This window comes from Elephas maximus, chromosome 11, assembly GCF_024166365.1.
Source record: "Elephas maximus indicus isolate mEleMax1 chromosome 11, mEleMax1 primary haplotype, whole genome shotgun sequence".
Lineage (NCBI taxonomy): Eukaryota > Metazoa > Chordata > Mammalia > Proboscidea > Elephantidae > Elephas > Elephas maximus.
The window spans coordinates 67,497,922-67,512,555 of record NC_064829.1 but is presented as its reverse complement, the minus strand read 5'-3'; the positions used below and the strand labels follow the sequence as shown (position 1 = coordinate 67,512,555).

The 14,634-nt window shown below is 40.9% G+C and overlaps 1 protein-coding gene across 13 annotated transcripts in view; it reads right to left on the bottom strand.

Annotated features, from left to right (window-relative positions):
• Nucleotides 1-14,634, bottom strand: part of ZNF532 (zinc finger protein 532) — a 135,635-nt gene that overhangs the window by 42,435 nt on the left and 78,566 nt on the right. For all 13 annotated transcript variants that reach the window (XM_049899933.1, XM_049899930.1, XM_049899922.1 and 10 more), the window contains one exon: nucleotides 4,400-4,562. In XM_049899933.1, coding sequence (XP_049755890.1) covers nucleotides 4,400-4,562 — 163 coding nt within the window. The remainder of the gene's footprint in view (nucleotides 1-4,399; nucleotides 4,563-14,634) is intronic.

Sequence of the window (14,634 nt, the reverse complement as noted above, 5' to 3'; positions counted from 1 at the left end):
ACACAGCAGATACTCAAAACACCTCTGCAAATTGCTTAGCCACAAAATGGCCACAGCAGCCATCTCCAACCTGAAATCACAAGATCTAAATTCTAGTGGGGGCACAATTAGTGCAATTTAATTCTAAAGACCAGCTTGCTTTGTTTTTGGTTTGTTTGTGTTTGAAAAGCACTAAGTCCAAAACAAAAGAACCAAATAAATTTGTGCCTCAATGTACAAATTATCTGAATAGGGTCTTCACTTCGTATCAGTGTAGTTAGCCTCGGTTAACTCCTGAACCTACATGAAAAAAGACAACATGAAAAAGCTTTTCTAACCTGTTTTAGCACACCTAGGCCTGACACCATGTAGATCTCAGCTCCACATTCCTTCTTGAGTTTTTAACTAAGAAGCTCTTTTAGGGTACTGTCTATTACATTATTTCAAATTAAGGTCATCTCTAAACAGTATGGAATTAGCCAACTTCCTTAAATACTGTCTTGCTCCAGGAGGATAAAGGGGGCACTATAATTTTCTTACTATCAGGGTTTGCAAGGACGACCCAAAGAGACAACCATTAAACTGGTCCACACGCAAAGGGCCTGAGCTGAATATTTAACCATGTTCCTTTGCCAAGTGAAAATATGGGTCAAAATGTGATTTCCTGTTAGCCAAAAAACTGAGTATTTGCTTCTTTTTCACTATGCAGGGCAGAAGGCTTTTGTGTCAGAATGCCCTTTCTCAAAACAGGAGCCAAGTTTTCACATTTTTAACCGCTTAAAACCCAAAGACATACAAAACCCCAAATCATCTACTTAAAATATCTTGTTTCTAGGCAAATTCATTCTTACTAACTTTGAAAGTTGAAAAGAGAGTAAAATATTCTTACCCTAAAGTGCTAGAGAAATTACAGAAAAGCAGCAAGAGTCTGCCGTGGCAAAGGAAAGCGTATGTACACCATAATGAACATTCCTGATTTATTCATTTACACATTGTAAAGAAAAATAAGATTACTTGTTAAGACCAAATGTCTTTTCTATAAAGAAAGAAAACTTTATTCTTTTAGAACTGACTTTTAACTTGAAATTTTACTTTAAATGTAAACACCTCATGGAGGACAGGGGTCCTCTCCAAGGAATAAATCTGCATTTTGGTAGAATAAAGAAATGATATGAATTTGAGTAAATTCGCAAATAAAGATCTATCTTTAAATGAATGGGTACGTGGAGATTCATTACTCCTGTTCTACTTCCTTTTAATTCCTCTTTTAATGAAAAACTGCATAAGCACAGGTATTGGGCAATAGAAATACATCAACAAGAGCTAGATACATATACTAAAAACAAAAACTTTATTCTTATCCACCCCCAAATGTATAAATGCAGGATATTTTAAAATGTATAGAAAACATACTTGAAATGAGAATACAAGTGAATATTCCCACTGTTTTCGAATCATGGAGTCTTGTAAAGGTTTGGATGAGTAAAAATAACTCTCTCCTCCTTGTAGCCACAGGATTTTACCACTCCTCTTCAGTCTCTATTTCTTGGAACTTTGTATTCCTCCACATTCACTATTAACACAAGGAAGACCCTAACCACAAAGTCGATGACCCCACTTCCAGATGTAAAGATGAGTTCCAGAAAGCAAGTGCCTTAAAAACTTCTTAAGAAGCAACTTTTTTTTTGCCATATACAATATGCTAACCAAACCAAACCAAACCCAGTGCTGTGGAGTCGATTCTGACTCAGAGTGACCCTATAGGACAGAGAAGAACTGCCCCGTAGTTTCCAAGGAGCGCCTGGCAGATTTGAACTGCCATCCCTTTGGTTAGCAGCTGTAGCACTCAACCACTACACCACCAGGGTTTCCATACAATATGCTATTACGGTCTAATTCCAATACCCCTGGTATTTATTAGCAGTTTTTTGTTTTTCAATAATCACTGTAAGACAGGGAACAAAGGCCCTGAGATCAGAGGGTGCCTGTTTGAAAAACAGCGAAGAGACTGGTGTGGTTAGAGGAGAGGCAAGTAAAAGAGAAACAGACTACACTATAAGGGAGGTAATAATGGGGTTGAGTGCGGAACCTAGAGACTTAAGTAAGACAAGGAACAGAGGGGCCCCCAAATCTGCAAACAAAGTAACAATAGGCCAGGGCACAGAAACAAAGCCGTTCCCCAGAACAATGGGTCAGAGCGTCTGAAAATAGCCCGCAAACTTCTTTAAAGTTGCCTTTCAGAAGCAGCTGGAGAAACCAGGCCCAGGGACATTTGTAGAACATCCACCTGTGACTGCTGTGTGACATTCCACCAGGGGCAGTGAGGGGCCACAGCCCCAGCCAGGGAATCGAACCCGGAGGGAGAGTAGGAGACTGTGAGACTGTGCAGGCCTGACACCCCATAATAAGTCCTGCTACGAATCCCAGAGGCCTCCAGGACAGAAGCCATCTTGGAAAGCTGCTGCATGCACACCTTATTTAACATATCCCGCCTGTACCTATGAATAAACATGAGTTTTTCCCGCCCAAGAACTTTTAAAAACTAGGGCCTGTCTTTTGTTCTGTGAGATGAGGGTAAACGTTGCTCTAGGCCCTCCTCATCTCTGCTTGCAAGCCTCTTCAATAAAGCTTTGCTCTTGTGGAAAACTATGTGCCTTACCTGTTCATTCTTGACAAGTGAGAGGCAAGAACCTTATTCCGGTAATATTTTATCAAACAAGAGTGTGTTATGTTAGTTTTGGAAACCCTGGTGGCGTAGTGATTAAGCGGTACAGCTGCTAGCACCAAGGGGTCAGCAGTTCGAATCCACCAGGCCCTCCTTGGAAACTCTACAAGGCAGTTCTATTCTGTCCTATAGGGTCGCTATGAGTTGGAATCGACTCGACGGCACTGGGTTTGGTTTTTTTGGTTTTATGTTAGTTTTGTAATTTTAGCTAAGACCTTTAAAATATCTTAAGAGTGGAAAGAGAGGCTGTCTCATTAGGGGGAGAGTAGGCTGTCTCATTAGGGGGGAGAGTAACTGGGAGTGTGTAGCAAGGTCTATATGGGTTTTTGTGTGAGAGACTGACTTGATTTGTAAACTTTCACCTAAAGCACAATAAAAATTATAAAAATAAATAAATAAATCACTAAAATATCTTAAGAGGATTTTACTGAACATAAGTGAGAATGGTGGAAATGTTATCTCCCATGCATTTTGTTGACCTGGTAATGCCACAACTATCACTAACCTCGCCTTACCTCTCAGGAATAGAATTTCTGGGCTTTTTAGCTCATCTGAAATAGGAAATCCCTCTGTATGAGCTCAGATATGTTCAAAAAAGGAAAGTCCAAGGATTAAAAATCCATACATTTAACATGAGACCAGAATAATTCAGAGACTTTATCTGCTCTTTAAACTGACTGTTTTTGTGTAATGTATTAAAAGAGAGAAAAACTAAGAGAAAGAGATTAAGTTCATGTTACTATTAGGTCTGTTGTTTCTCTTTTTAAAAAGTAGGTCGTTTTAATCTCTGAGAGCCAATGGATATTATCTCTTAATCACACAAGGCATAAAATTGCTTGACCCATTACCGTCGCCAGGGAAGAGGCTAGGACTAAGCACTAGCCTCCGTAAGCTTAAAAGGCTGACTATAAATAGACTTAGGTGCTCCTTTTTGGGGGATGGGAGCCCTGGTGGCACAGTGGTTAAGAGCTCACCTGCTAACCAAAAAGTCAGCAGTTCAAATTCACCAGCTACTCCTTGGAAACCCTATGGGGCAGTTCTAATCTGTCCTATTGTCAGAACTGACTCGACGGCAACAGATTTTTTGGGGAGGCGTGAACAGTAGATGGTCCAAACTAGACATTTATCATTTAAAAAAACATTAACTAAACAGGTGCTAGGCACCATGCTATATCCTGGACATGTTACAGTTAATTTACACTCAGGCTTTATAGAGAGAAAAAAAAAAAACTAAGACGATCTGGGGACATCAATGATAATGAAAACCTAACTGCTTAAGTAATTTCAAGGGCAAAAAACCTTCATTGTTCTAAATACACCAATATTTGCATAATTAACATAACTAGTCAGGGCCCCTGTCTATTTCTAAATCCTATATAACACTGAATTCTCACGTAGTTCAAATATAGGAAAAAAAAAAAAAGACCCCTAATACTTCCTTATTCTTTTAGAATCAGGCATGCTTCAGTTCCTCTTCAGCCTCTTTTATATTCTGCAGATAAGACTCCTGGATAAAAGAAACCCTCGTGGCAGGGAGCACCAATGACAGCACGTGAGGTGCGCGCTGACAAGGACTGGCAGCCATCCCTTCCCTCAACAGTGCAGCGTGCAGGAGTCACCTCCAGCTCAGCCTTGACTTGTGACCAGTGAGTGTATCTGCAATTAGTTTAAAGGAGAGGATAGACGTGCACACACCTTGATATGGTCCATCATAAGTTGCTTCTGTGCATACAAGAGAGAACAGTCTGGACACTTGAAAACAGACACCTTCTGGTTTTCAATGTGTTGGTCAAAGTGGCGATACAGCAAGGTTTGCAGGGTAAACACAGTGTCACACATGGAACATTTATATATTACTCTAAAACAGAAGAAGTTCAGTAAAACAACGTCAGTCAGCCCAATCTCTCAAGTTAGAGGAACTGCTACTTTAGATCTTAAGAATTCAGGTGGCAGGAGCACAACGAAAACACACAAGAACAATAAAATGAGCAAAATGGTTTTGCTTTGAAACAACACCTTAAAAAAAAAGCTACCATAAATCAAATATAGATCAGTCTGAGCATTTGGGGTAAAGAGGCATTCAGCTACCTAGATGCTTAGAGTCTAAACTAATGACCATTTTATCAGTCTGAGTTACAACTGACACATGCTTTTACGAAGTCTTTTTCTTTTTTTTTAAGGTACTTTTTAAGATCAGATAAGGCTTTACAGAACTTCACAACATAGCTCACTGATGATATTCTACTTTGAAATAGAATTTGATTAGTGTCTGAAGTAGGCCTGCTCGACTCTAATGCCTGAACTAATAAGACTAGTTTTCTGCTAGTCAGTACCAATTTTGTACTTGCAATGTCTGTACCCATTCTTAATACAGAAAGCCCTACACCAGTAAACAATTATACTCTGAAAGAAATGGAAAAAAATATCCACACCATTATTAACACTTTAAGTTTATTGTGCTTTACATGGTTTAAAATTCTCACTGTCCAATATAAACTATTACCTCATATAATATGTTACTATCAAGTTTACTACCTTAAATTAACTCAGCAGATCTAGACCTTCTGAACATTAACTCCTTCTATCCATCAACACCCCCCACTGAAGCTTGGGCAAGAGCTGTCTGGAGGCATTCAAGCACTGGCACGCCCCTGCCACCAACCTTCGCCTCAAGTGGATTTGATCTTCACTTGTGATAACATCACAGTAGGTCACCCTTTCTTCAATAAACTGTTATAGGTGGTCCTGTTCCTTGTAGGAGGCTCTCTGGGAACCTAACTCCCCCTTGAAGAACTGTGAGAATAGGCATAAAGAATTCTAGGGAGCAGCCCAGGAAAATGTCAGAGAAAAATGGACTAAATGTGAAGGTCAGAGATGGAAAGAGAAAGGGAGAGGTTCCATTTAGTATTTGTACAGCAAAGCTAGACAGAGGAATGCCTTGAAAACCACTTGTCTTTCCTCTCTGGATCTTTGTAAGACAGTTCTTTCCACATAGCCTTCAGACCTCACTTTATATTTCCCTATGTCAAAAAATTAGATTTAATTTTTTTTCTTTTTTCATATAAAATGTATAAATTTGCTATTGTTTTTCTATTCAAATATAAAATATATTTATTTGAAAGTATCTTTTAAAAATTCACCACAGCTGGTCTACAATTCATTATGAAACAAATTACTAGTTTTTGAGGACAGGGGTCATGTCCCTAGATTTCTTTTATATTCATCCTACACTTAATACAAATCCATTAAATTGCAGTTTTCATTAAAAAATGTTAATATTCCCTGAAGGGAACAAAACAGCTAACACAACTTAATTAAAATTGAAATCATCACAACTCTAAAATTCTGTGGTGAAATGGGAGCATAAGCGATCTTCTAGCAATCTAACTACTAAAAATCAGTGCTTCCTCTCCACACCAAACAAAACCCACTGCCTATAGGGCGGAGCAGAACTATCCCATAGAGTTTCCAGGGAGTGCCTGGTGGATTCAAACTGCTGACCTTTTGGTTAGCAGCCGTACAGCACTTAACCACTACGCCACCAGACACATCCAAAATCCGTGAGGGACCAAACTGCTGGGCTGAGGGCTGTGGAGACCATGACCTCGAGGAACATCTAGCTCAACTGGCATAACACAATTTATAAGGAAAATGTTCTACATTCTTTGTATTTTCCCTCTTTTTTATTTTTTGTGCTTTAGGCGCAAGTTTACAAATCAAGTCAGTCTCTCATACAAAAAGCCATACACTCCCTGCCATGCACTCCCAGCTGCTCTTCCCTTAATGAGACAGCACATTCTTCCTCTCCACCCTGTATTCCCCGTGTCCATTCAACCTGCTCCCGGGCCCCTCTGCCTTCTCATCTCACCTCCAGACAGGAGTCACCCGCAATCTCACGTGTCTACTTGAGTCACAAAGTTCACTCCTCACCAGCATCATTGTCTATATTATTGTCCAGGCCAACCCGTCTGTAGAATTGGTTTCGGCAACGGTTCCAATCTTGGGCTATCAAAGGGTCTGGGGACCATGACCGCCAGGGTCCTTCCACTCTCAGTCAGACCATTAAGTCTGATCTTTTTACAAGCATTTAGGATCTGCATCCCACTGTTCTCCTCCTTCATCAGGGATTCTCTCGCGTTCCCTGTCAGGGCAGTGATCGGTAGTAGCTGGGCACCATCTACTTCTTCCGGTCTCAAGCTGACGGAGTCTCTAGTTTATGTGGGCCTTTTTGTCTCTTCGGCTCATATTTACCTTATGTTTTTGATGTTCTTCACTCTACTTTGCTCCAGGTGGGTTGAAACCAATTGATGCATCTTAGATGGCTGCTTGCTAGCATTTAAGACCCCAGACACCTCTCACCAAAGTGGGATGTAGAACATTTTCTTAATATATTTTGTTATATCAATTGACCTAGATGTCCCCTAAAACCATGTTCCCCAGACTCCCGTCCCTACTACTCTGGCCTTTGAAGTGTTTGGGTGTATTCAGGAAACTTCTTTGCTTTTGGTTTAGTCCAGTTGTACTATCCCTGTGTTATGTGTTATCCTTCCCTGCACCTAAAAAAATTTTTGTCTATTATCTAGTTAAGGAATATCCCACTCCCTCCCTCCCTCCCCACCCTAGTAACCATCAAAGAATATTTTTTTCTGTGTTTAAACTTTATCTAGAGTTCTCATAATAGTGGTCTCATACAATATTTGTCCTTTTACAATTGACTAATTTCACTCAGCATCATGTCTTCCAGGTTCCTCCATGTTATGAAATGTTTCACAGATTCATCATTCTTAATCGTTGCGTAGTATTCCACTGTGTGAATATACCATAATTTTAATAATTTTTATTATGCTTTAAGTGTAAGTTTACAAATTAAGTCAGTCTCTCACACAAAAACCCATATACCCCTTGCTACACACTCCCAATTATTCTCACGAGACAGCCCACTCTCTCCCTCCACTCTCTCTTTTCGTGTCCATTTCGCCAGCTTCTAACCCCCTCCTGATCCAAGAAGCTCACTCCTCACCAGCATCCCTCTCCAACCCGTTGTCCAGTCCAATCCATGTCTGAAGAGTTGGCTTCAGGAATGGTTCCTGTCCTGGGCCAACAGAAGGTCTGGGGGCCATGACCACCGGGGTCCTTCTAGTCTTAGTCAGACCATTAAGTCTGGTCTTTTTATGAGAATTTGAGGTCTGCATCCCACTGCTCTCCTGCTCCCTCAGGGGTTCTCTGTTGTGTTCCCTGTCAGGGCAGTCATCGGTTGTAGCCGGGCACCATCTAGTTCTTCTGGTCTCAGGGTGATGTAGTCTCTGGTTCATGTGGCCCTTTCTGTCTCTTGGGCTCGTAATTACCTTGTGACCTTGGTGTTCTTCATTCTCCTTTGATTCAGGTGGGTTGAGACCAATTGATGCATCTTAGATGGCTGCTTGCTAGCATTTAAGACCCCAGACGCCACTCTTCAAAGTGGGATGCAGAATGTTTTCTTAATAGATTTTATTATGCCAATTGGCTTAGATGTACCCTGAAACCATGGTCCCCAGACCCCTGCCCCTGCTACGCTAGCCTTCGAAGCATTCAGTTTATTCAGGAAACTTTTTTGCTTTTGGTTTAGTCCAATTGTGCTGACCTCCCCTGTATTGTGTGCTGTCTTTCCCTTCACCTACAGTAGTTCTTACCTACTAATTAGTGAATGCCCCTCTCCCACCCTGCCTCCCTCCCCCCTCTCGTAACCACAAAAGAATATTTTCTTCTCAGTTTAAACTATTTCTCAAGTTCGTATAACAGTGGTCTTATACGATATTTGCCCTCTTGCAACTAATTTCACTCAGCATAATGCCTTCCAGGTTCCTCCACGTTATGAAATGTTTCACAGATTCCTCACTGTTCTTTATCGATGCACAGTATTCCATTGTGTGAATATACCATAATTTATTTATCCATTTTCCATTGACGGGTGCCTTGGCTGCTTCCATCTTTTTGCTACTGTAAACAGTGCTGCAATGAACATGGGTGTGCCTATATCTGTTCCTGCGAACGCTCTTATTTCTTTTTAATAATTTTTGTTGTGCTTTAAATGAAAGTTTACAAATCAAGTCAGTCTGTCACATCTAAGCTTATATATACCTTACTCCATACTCCCACTTACTCTCCCCCTAATGAGTCAGCCCGCTCCCTCCTTTCAGTCTCTCCTTTCGTGACAATTTTCCCAGTTTCTAACCCTCTCTACCCGCCTATCTCCCCTCCAGACAGGAGATGCCAACACAGTCTCAAGTGTCCACCTGATACAAGTAGCTCACTCTTCGCCAGCAACTCTCTCGAACCCATTGTCCAGTCCCTTTTTATTTCTTTAGGGTATATTCCAAACAGTGGAATTGCTGGGTCATATGGCAGTTCTATTTCTAGCTTTTTAAGGAAGGGCCAAACTGATTTCCAAAGTAGTTGTACCATTTTACATTCCCACCAGCAGTGTATAAGTGCTCCAGTCTCTCCACAACCTCTCCAACATTTATTATTTTGTGTTTTTTGGATTAATGCCAGCCTTGTTGGGATGAGATGAAATCTCATTATAGTTTTGATTTGCATTTCTTTAACAGCTAATGATCATGAGCATTTCCTCATGTATCTGTTAGCAGCCCAAATGTCTTCTTTGGTAAAGTGCCTGTTCATATCCTTTGCCCATTTTTAATTTGGTTGTCTTTTTGTTGTTCAGTTTTTGCTGTTTATCACGTAGATTTTAGAGATCAGACGCTGATCGGAAATGTCATAGCTAAAAACTTTTTCCCCATCTATAGGCAATTTTTTTACTCTTTTGGTAAAGTCTTTGGATGAGCATAGGTTTTTGACTTTAGGAGCTCCCAGTTATCTCATTTCTCTTCTGGTGTTTATACATTGTTAGTAATGTTTTATATACTGTTTATGCCATGTATTAGGGCTCCTAGCATTGTCCCTATTTTGCTTCCATGATCTTTATCATTTTAGATTTTGTATTTAGTTCTTTGATCCATTCTGAATTGGTTTTTGTGCGCAGTGTGAGGTATGCGTTTTTTTTTTTCATTTTTTTGCAGGTGGATATCCAGTTATGCCAACGCCATCTGTTAAAGAGACTGTCTTTTTCCCATTTAACAGACTTTGGCCTTTGTCAGATATCAGCTGCTCATATGTGGATGGATTTATGTCTGGATTCTCAATTCTGTTCCATTGGTCTATGTACATGTTCTTGTACCAGTACCAGGCTGTTTTGACTACTGTGGCAGTATAACAGGTTCTAAAATCTGGTCATGTGAGCCCTCCCACTTTGTTCATTTTTTTCAGTAATGCTTTACTTATCTGGGGCCTCTTTCCCTTCCATATGAAGTTGGTGATTTTTTACTCCCTCTCATTACAAAATGTCACTGGTATTTGGATCGGGATTGTATTGTATCTATAGATTGCTTTGGGTAGAATAGACATTTTTACAATGTTGAGTCCTTCTATCCATGAGCAAGGTCTCTTTTGTTTCTTGTAGTAGTGTCTTATAGTTTTCTTTGTATAGGTCTTTAACATCTCTGGTTAGATTTATTCCTAAGTATTTTATCTTCTTAGGGGCTATTGTAAATGATATTGATTTGGTGATTTCCTCTTTGACATTCTCTTTGTTAGTGTAGAGGAATCCAATTAATTTATGTATCTACATTCTACTTTGGTGAGTAGCGTCTGGGGTCTTAAAAGCTTGTGAGCGGCCATCTTACTACACTGGTTTCGCCCCGTCGGGAGCAAGGAAAAATGAAGACAACCAAAGACACAAGAGAAAGATTAGTCCAAAGGACTAATAGACTTTAAGTACCCCAGCCTCCCTCAGATTGAGTCCAGCACAACTAGATGGTGCCTGGCTACCACCATTGACTGCTCTGACAGGGATCACAATAGAAGGCCCTGGACAGAGCTGGAGAAAAATGTAGAACAAAATTCTAACTCACACACAAAAAGACCAGACTTATAGGTCTAACAGAGACTGGAGAAACCCCAAGAGTATGGCCCCAGGATACCCTTTTAGCTCAGTAATGAAGTCATTCCTGAGGTTCACCCTTCAGCCAAGGACTAGACAGACTTAAAAAACAAAATTAGACTGAAGGGGGACAATAGCCCAGGGGTAAGGACTAGAAGGCAGGAGGAGACAGGAAAGCTGGTAATCGGGAACCCAAGGTCGAGAAGGGAGAGTGCTGACGGGTCGTGGGGTTGGTAACCAACGTCACAAAACAATATGTGTACTAATTGTTTAATGATAAGCTAGTCTGTTCTGTAAACCTTCATCTAAAGTACAATAATTAAAAAAAAAAATCAGTGCTTCGTGATACAGAATGAAGGGATTCAGGGAACAAAAAACTACAAAACTAAAACCTACTTAGTCGTAGAAATCTGTGAACAAAAAGAGGAACAAGGGTTAAAAGTAATTACTTATTCTCTGTGTTGATGCTCACTTCTTTTGGCTCAGAAGCTGCTTGCAAATTTCTGTATAGGAACCAGTACTGTACGTTTCCTCTTATTTAAAAAAAAAAATTTACTGGTTGATGACATTTCTAGAAGGAAAGATATCACAGAAAAGCTTTTGGAAAGGGACATGGAGTCAGAAGAGTAGACTGGAACCCTGCTCCGGGGAACAACACCGCAGGCCAAGTAAGTTCCAAACATCATAGTTCTTAAAATTTAGTGAGTGACAAAGTAGGCTTGATATGGAATTGAAACCCCAACACCTTTAACAACTTTGACATCTGAGACCAGGCTGAGAATTAGAGCAGAATTAACTACTGTCGAGATAAGAAAACACTTTTCATACTTAAGAATTTTACTCTCTCTTATTCCACTTGGAAACCCTGGTGGCATAGTGGTTAAGTGCTACGGCTGCTAACGAAAGGGTCGGCAGATCGAATCCGCCAGGCGCTCCTTGGAAACTCTATGGGGCAGTTCTACTCTGTCCTAGAGGGTCGCTGTGAGTCGGTATTGACTCAACGGCACTGAGTTTGGTTTTTTTATTTTGGTTATTCCACTTGTATTGATTCATCAGAGTGGATGGAAAGCCCTTTGAGACATGACAGACCAGTCTGTACAAAGACCGGGTTCCACATCGGAACAGCATGCTGAAGGAACAGTGAGAAATCCAGGATGGCTGAATTCCTGAGAAGCAGGAAGGGGCAGGGCAAAGGGTGCTGTAGACAGTTGGGAAGAGCTTTGAAAATCAAACCTAAAAGCTTAAATTTGCAAGACCAAGCAAATGGCAGGGTAACTGTATTACAACATTTTCTTTTTTTTTTTTAAGGAAGCAGGTAGAGAGAGGAGGAGAAACAAAGAGAAAAGAACAGAAAGCTAAAACCAAACGCCCATACCCATCAAGGTCAAACTTATAGCAACCAAAGCACAGTTATATTTGAAAAGGATTAAAAATAAAAAGGGTCCTATGATTTCAGGGGACATCTAAGTCAATTGGCATAATAAAATCTATTAAGAAAACATTCTGCATCCCACTTTGAAGAGTGGCGTCTGGGGTCTTAAATGCTAGCAAGCAGCCATCTAAGATGCATCAATTGGTCTCAACCCACCTGAATCAAAGGAGAATGAAGAACACCAAGGTCACAAGGTAATTACGAGCCCAAGAGACAGAAAGGGCCACATGAACCAGAGACTACATCACCCTGAGACCAGAAGAACTAGATGGTGCCCGGCTACAACTGATGACTGCCCTGACAGGGAACACAACAGAGAACCCCTGAGGGAGCAGGAGAGCAGTGGGATGCAGACCTCAAATTCTCATAAAAAGACCAGACTTAATGGTCTGACTGAGACTAGAAGGACCCCGGTGGTCATGGCCCCCGGACCTTCTGTTGGCCCAGGACAGTAACCATTCCTGAAGCCAACTCTTCAGATATGGATTGGACTGGACAACGGGTTGGAGAGGAATGCTGGTGAGGAGTGAGCTTCTTGGATCAGGTGGACACTTGAGACTATGTTGGCATCTCCTGCCTGGAGGGGAGATGAGAGAGTAGAGGGGGTTAGAAGCTGGTGAAATGGACACAAAAAGAGAGAGTGGAGGGACAGAGCGGGCTGTCTCATTAGGGGGAGAGTAATTGTGAGTATGTAGCAAGGTGTATGTTAAGTTTTTATGTGAGAGACTGACTTGATTTGTAAACTTTCACTTAAAGCACAATAAAAATTATAAAAAATAAATAAAATAAAAAGGGTCCTATCCTCTGAAACTACTACAGAAACCTCTCACATTAAAGGAGGGAAACCAGTACCGTTTACCGAATAGCAAGCGTGTTAGAAGCAGTTCCCTGAGCATCACAGAGTCCCCAAACCTCCACCGGGTGTGTGTCCACGCTACCCTGCCACTATTACAGCTGTGCACATTTTATTTCTTAGGGACTTGTTTAAAAGTTCTCTGTCTCTTATACAATTCTTAACGACCTTGGAGTTCTCATTTCTCAGCTTATACACATTGAGAAGTGGCAAGTAAGAGGAAAATAAAAAGCAGCAAAAGAAGTTGGTGCTAATTAGATGCCAAGAAAAAAACTACAAATAGACATAAGAGTATTACCAAAACATACAGTAGGGAGCATTCAAAATGATCTCAAATTATCCAGAAAAGATCAAAGGGTATGTAAAGTCTCCTGTTAGACAGCAGGGAACTATGCCTGGAAAACAAGACACAAAGTGCTTAAGACAGCACCTGGTACACAGCAAACACTCTATATATGTTTATTGAATAAATAAAAACCAAAACCTGGTGGCGTAGTGGTAAGTGCTACAACTGCTAACCAAAAGGTGAGCAGTTCGAATCCACCAGGCGCTCCTTGGAAACTCCATGGGGCAGTTCTACTCTGTCCTATAGGGTTGCTATGAGTTGGAATCGACTCAACAGCAATGGGTTTATCATGCTTTTCAAATTGAGGGGCTAGGACTAGACTTTTTGGGCATATTTTTAGACATCCCTAAGTTTTCTAAAGACATTACAGGGGGAGATTACTTTGATATTAACCTTTAAAAACTAATACAACCACTCTGACACAACAGACAGCCCCAGACAGAGTGAGAAAAAAAAGAAGCAGAACAAAAAAATCAAATTCATAAAAAAAGACCAGACTTACTGGCCTGAAGGAGCCTGGAGAAACCCCTGAGACTAAGGCCCTAAGGCACTCCTCTGACTTAGAACTGCAGCCTTTCCCAGAAACCACCTTCCGGCCAAGCAATAGACAGGCTTATAAAAAAACAGCAACACTCAAAAGGAACGTGCTCCTTAGAACAAACAATTACATGAAACCAAAAGGCAACATCTGCCCAAAAGTAAAGACGAGAAGGCAGGAAGGGGGCGGAAAGCCAGATGACAGGAAACGGGAACCCAGGGTGGAAATGGGAAGAAAGCTGACACACCGTGGGAACTGCAACCAATGTCATGGGACACTTTGTGTATAATGCATGAGAAACTTATTTGCTCTGTATACTTTCACCTAAAACACAATATTCAAAAAATAATTAACTATTAAAAAATTAACACAAATAGTTCACACAACTGAGTCATTTGTATAACCACCTGCTAACCCAATACTGCTAGGAGATTTCTGTGCCCCAGTTTCGGTTGGAGTAGGGCTACTTATTTGTTTGGGGGCTAGCTAAATAGAACAGAGATGAGTTTAATGCAAAAATGAAGCTTTCATGGCAATTGTAGGTCAAACAATTTTCCAGCATGCTGCGGGAAGTTTTACAGTAGCTTGAACTAAGGGAAGGTGGTAAGGGAAGAGACCTCTCCAGGCACACTGAAGTACAGGCTTGGTAAAGCCAACAGCCCTAAAGCAGCAGAGCCCGTGGCTACAGCAGGGCTGTGAGCCAGGGCTCCCTCCAGCCACGCAATGGTCATCACACTGAAATCAATGTGGGGAACTTAAATTTCACTGGTTTGGGAGTTTTAT